This window comes from Sprattus sprattus (assembly GCF_963457725.1).
Source record: "Sprattus sprattus genome assembly, chromosome: 8".
In the NCBI taxonomy this organism is placed as follows: Eukaryota; Metazoa; Chordata; class Actinopteri; order Clupeiformes; family Clupeidae; genus Sprattus; species Sprattus sprattus.
The window spans coordinates 9,283,227-9,288,226 of NC_137927.1; the positions used below are offsets into that span (position 1 = coordinate 9,283,227).

General features: G+C 44.9%; 2 protein-coding genes across 5 annotated transcripts in view; one reads left to right on the forward strand and one right to left on the reverse strand.

The window, feature by feature from the left end:
• Positions 1–3,024, forward strand: part of LOC308369621 (SITS-binding protein-like) — an 8,373-nt gene extending 5,349 nt beyond the window's left edge. Inside the window, exons 6-11 of one of the 3 annotated variants that reach the window (XM_080844121.1) lie at positions 1–64; positions 533–783; positions 893–1,029; positions 1,473–1,594; positions 1,771–1,942; positions 2,343–3,024. The exon at positions 1–64 is cut by the window's left edge and continues 113 nt beyond it. In XM_080844121.1, coding sequence (XP_080700247.1) covers positions 1–64; positions 533–783; positions 893–1,029; positions 1,473–1,594; positions 1,771–1,942; positions 2,343–2,710 — 1,114 coding nt within the window. In that variant the 3' untranslated portion in view covers positions 2,711–3,024. Of the gene's footprint in view, positions 65–532; positions 784–892; positions 1,030–1,390; positions 1,595–1,770; positions 1,951–2,342 lie in introns of those variants that run through there. The other 2 variants (XM_080844122.1, XR_013968762.1) reach the window with 2 other exon arrangements.
• A 631-nt stretch (positions 3,025–3,655) lies between these two features.
• Positions 3,656–5,000, reverse strand: part of LOC308369602 (carnitine O-palmitoyltransferase 1, liver isoform-like) — a 14,393-nt gene continuing 13,048 nt past the window's right edge. For both annotated transcript variants that reach the window (XM_080844097.1, XM_080844098.1), the window contains exon 19: positions 3,656–4,935. In XM_080844097.1, the coding sequence (XP_080700223.1) occupies positions 4,849–4,935 (87 nt within the window). In that variant the 3' untranslated portion in view covers positions 3,656–4,848. The remainder of the gene's footprint in view (positions 4,936–5,000) is intronic.

Genomic DNA, 5,000 nt, shown 5'->3' on the forward strand with positions numbered 1-5,000 from the left:
ACGGAGGGAGGCAGCAGATCCAAGGTTGTGGATCAGCATTAGAACGGCTGGAAGCAGTCAGCAGGTTAGTGACTTTCTTTTTCTAATGTCTCAATCTGTGAGCAATAGATTGCCATTGGACTTGCTTTCTAGTTAGTTAGATAGCGTGTATCAAGCTCATTACAGTTAGTAATTTACTAGGTTTTCAGTAAGAGAAAGCCTGAGTGGATGTACAGTATGTGCGTGTGTTTGGTATATGTGCATGTATTTCTACATGTGTGTTTTATTTATATATATACATTGGTGCTGTCAGTTCAATGCGTTATTGACGGCATTAAAGCAAACCCATTTTAACGCCGTCAATTTTTTTTTTATCGCGCGATTAACGCGCTATAAAAAAAAAAAATACAAAAAAAAACGTTTTGTTGTGCAAAAGAAGCGAGCTTCATTGTTGTCTGAAAATGTCAACAATCACGATTCAATATTTGAATCGTTTGACAGCACTAATATATATATGTGTATATATATATGATGTTCTGTGTGACCCTCCCAGGCTCCTGCCCTGACGTGGTGGAGGGGAGAGCTGTGTGTGAAGCTGGACTTGTCCCGCCCCACTTCAGCACGCTGGCTTTTAGAGCGGGTGGCACTGGCATCTGCCCACCTGGGAGCAGAGTATGTTGTCATGGAGACAGGGGAGGGCAGCCCCCCAGACTGGGACTCTGTGACTGCAGGAGAGTACGTGAGGCGGCTGGGCCGAATCGCAGCACAGGCTGGAGACACAACCATACTCACCTCAGCCTCTGGGTACTTCTACACACATTCCTGCCGCACAACACTAGCTGATGTGTGTAAATAGGAGTTCCCCATGGATGTGGTTCAATGTATGTGTGTGTTTGTGTGTGTGTGTGTGTAGGTCCAGTGAACTGGGGTTGTTTGTGCAGATGCCTGCTCTTCAAGCAGACTGGAGCTACTCAGGTTTAAAGGGCATCATACCTGCCGTGCTGCTGCACAGCCTTATGGGATATCCCTTCTTCATTTCTGACGCCGTAGGTAAAGACTTCTCACACTCTTCCTCACGCCTTAGAGAACTGGTTCCAAGATTTCATGGCAGGCCAAAGACCAAATAGGTCACTTATAAGCTGCTCTGCACCACCATAAACCTTTAACCTGTAGCTGGTTGTGTATCTTTCTTGTTTGTTTTTTTTTCACTCCCCCCGCTGTAACTCTGCACTCCCCCTGGGTGGCCCGTCCCACCCTTTCGGAACCACTGCCATAGTCTGTCTTTTAAACCTATTTTCCAAAGAACCAACACATTCTAATATTACTTATTCTATTTTATGGAAAGTAGATTTTTGGCTTTCTGCTGCATCTGTGTTATGATATAAAATGTATAATATTATTTCCATCTCAGTGTTGTGTATTGTTTGTATATTACTACCTGTCTGTCTTGTTTGTCTACCTGTGTGGTTGTGTGTGTGTGTGTGTTCTTGCAGGGGGTTCCCTGGCACATGAGGATGAAGTAGATGAAGAGTTGTTTATTCGTTGGCTGGAACTCACCTCTTTTCTGCCTGTCCTCTCCTTCCAGAAGCCTCCTTGGTCTTTTAGCAGTGACTGGGTAACCCCCCTAACCCTACCCACCCCCATCCCCACACACATAAACACACATAAACACACACACACACAAATACAGAAAGACAATAAGAGACAGGAGTGGGTAGGGGACATCTCAAACCATCCCATACCTTGTTCCACCTAATGCCTAACTTCCTGCTCCCTGCTCTGGCCCCTCAGGTGCTGAACCTGACCAGGTCCTACCTGTCTTTGCACTTGGAGTTTGTGGTTCCGCTTCTGCAGAAGTACGCACAGGAGTGGAGCGTCAGCCGCAACCCCGTCTACAGGCCGCTGTGGTGGCTGACCCCCGACGACCCCTATACTCTCACCATAGACAACCAGTTCCTCATAGGTGATGAGGTGGGCTATTCCATCTGTATGATTATTTATCACCAGAGGGGCATTGTAGTGTGGACAGGTTAGAGTCTGGGTGTTAAATGCTGATATGACAAGGGAATTGTATTGATTGATGTAATGATCAGTGATGAGTAAAGTATACTGATTGATGTATTGTTGTAATGATAAGTACATTTGTCATAACAGTTAACCTCTTATATTAGTGGGGGTGTATACAGGTGTATGATGACTGTCAGATGTGTGAAACGACGAGATGATCGCTTGAATGCACTGACTGTAGAACATGATGGAAGAGAAAGTGACTGGATTGAAAGGAGAAAACTATGTGTACATGTGTTGATTGATTGTGAAACTATGTGTACAGGTGTTGATTGGATGTGAAACTGTGTGCACAGGTGTTGGTTGCTCCAGTAACAGACAGAGAAGTGCTGTGGAGGGACATCTACCTGCCAGGCACAGACCTGCAGTGGCAGGACCGCAGCACAGGTTGTGTGTTCCAGGGCGGGGTGCTGCTGCATCGGTATCCTGTTGGACTGGAACAAGTAGCCGTGTTCATGAGGATCCACACCTGAGGGATGCTACTGAAGGCCACGTTCAAGCTGCACACCTGAAGGACACCTGTTTGGCCACGTTCAAGCTGCACACCTCAGGGACACCACAATGGCCACGTTTAAGCTGCACACCTGAGGGACACCACATTGGCCACGTTCAAGCTGCACACCTGAGGGACACCACATTGGTCACGTTTAAGCTGAACACCTAAGGGACATCACTTTGGCCATGTTTAAGCTGAAAAGCAGCACTGAAAGAAATACAGGACTTACAAGGGTAACGCAACGCCCTATGAGGTGGCTGCACAAACTTTGATGGTCTGTTTGAGCTCTGTGAAAGGTGTATTCTAAAAGTCACAAGACACCTCTCACCTGCTAACTGAGCCGGGGCACTTCAAGAACTGTTGCGAAGCAGATTATTGTTAACACTGTCATTTTTTTTTACATAGAATGTAAGACGTTTGAAAGATTTTCCATCATTTAGATTTTTTATTTGATTGTTTAATTCTGTTATAAACCCTTTACATTGTGATCTCAAGTGTTTCAAGAATAATTACTTTGCATGTCATGCTTTACTGGGAAATGGGTCAGTGCGGGTTAACTCGAGTAGTCACTACATCGCTAGGTTCGCCATGCAGCCTAATTGGGACTCAGCCGCTAAATTGAGCTGACCATGTGATCATTCATGTCAACCTGGGTCACTGTGATGATTTACAGATCACAGAGAATCTGAGTCTGTGTGTGTGCCTGTGCGTGTGCGTGTGTGTGCGTGCGTGAACTCCAGCCAGAGCTGCTGTTCAACTGTAACCAAACTGACACGCTACAGACCAGTGGCAGTTTCCTACAGTCTACTTTTAGATCTCTCCCCTATCGCTTAGAGAGACACACACACACAGACACACACACACACACACACACACACACACAGGTATAAGCTTTCAGGAAGACAGGAAGGATTGAATCTTTCCTCTCAGGCACTCTGAAGGTATGTCGGCTCAGCCATGTGCTGTGCAGTAGTGACAGAAAAAAAAATTAAGGATATAAAATAAATGAAAAAAATATTTTCTTTTTTTTTTTTTTAAACCTACATGTCTGTCCCTATTGGCAGGCTGTTAGTGGGATGATGGTTGTGACACAGAAGAGAGAGATAACATTCCTTTGCGGCATTCACTTTTATTATGTTTTGGTAGATAAGATATCTGTTAATTCTGTTTTGACATTCATGTTTATTACCTTTTGGTATATAATAATTATCAAGCATACATATCATTAAATAATAATTAATGAGAAATGACTAAAAACACACACACACACACACACACACACACAAACAAAAACAAATCTATAGAATTGTGACTACATTGTACTCAATCTTTTAATGCCAAAACAAAATTTCAAAGAGCCTGAAGCATTCAATCACTTCACAGAAATGTCTGACACAATAATAAATATTGAGAAACATACAATAAAAGCCACTGAAGAAAATTTTAGAACAATCCACCTCCTGAGGTCACTTCTTGATGCTAGAAGAGGGGCTGTGAGCGGTTTATCATGCAGCACTACAAAGGCGAACACTGGCAAACAGACCTGCATTCACAGGCAGTCATAGTCATACTTGGGCGCTACCACCAGCCTAAGAGGAGCCTTCAACAGCACCTTGCCCTGAAGCATGGCGCTGATGCCAACAGAGGCTTGACAGCTGCCCGAGTGGCAGAAAGCAGTGTACCAAAACCGCCTGCACTGCCAAGTCTGAACAGGACAGTTAAAGAGCACTGGCCCGTGTACAGGCCACTTCAACACCTCTTAATCTCCAGCTGAGATGAGTGTGGGCTTCCACTGGGTGGCGCTATGCAGCAGGTGATGTAAAGGCAGAGAGGCGGTATGGCGTGGTACCACATATTTCTCGCGGCTGGTTAAGAGCTGGGGATGAAGCTAAGGCTACTATGTGCACTGAGCCTGAGTTGGTTTAGGGGTTTGTGAGCGTGAAACATTGTACTTACTTGAAGAAGAAAAAACAGTGCTGCAGCTTAAAAATAAAAAGAGAGAGAACAGATAGTAGACAGTACATGCTGCTTCCTGTCTGATCAGATGTGGCATTCTGAGGTCACGGCCCCTTCCTATAATTTACAGCATAAAATATTAAACACACTCCATAAGGCACCAGAACACACGGCTCAGCCTATTCAGTCTCTACGACCCCCCCCCCCCCCATACACACACACAGACACACACACACACACACACACACACACACACACACACACACACACACACACAAACACTTTGTTTTGCACACTTTGAACACAGTCTAAAATCAGTTTTAATGGCCGAGAGAGTGAGGGTGAGTGTATCACTTGAGAGACTTCGCTTCCAGATTGAACAGGCCCAGGATGTCCAACATGGCCTTCTTGATGTTTTCGCCAAACCGCTTGGAGTCCTAAAACAAAGCAAACTCACATAAAAAGGGAGACTGGGATGTAATGAAGAAAACAGAGAGAGAGA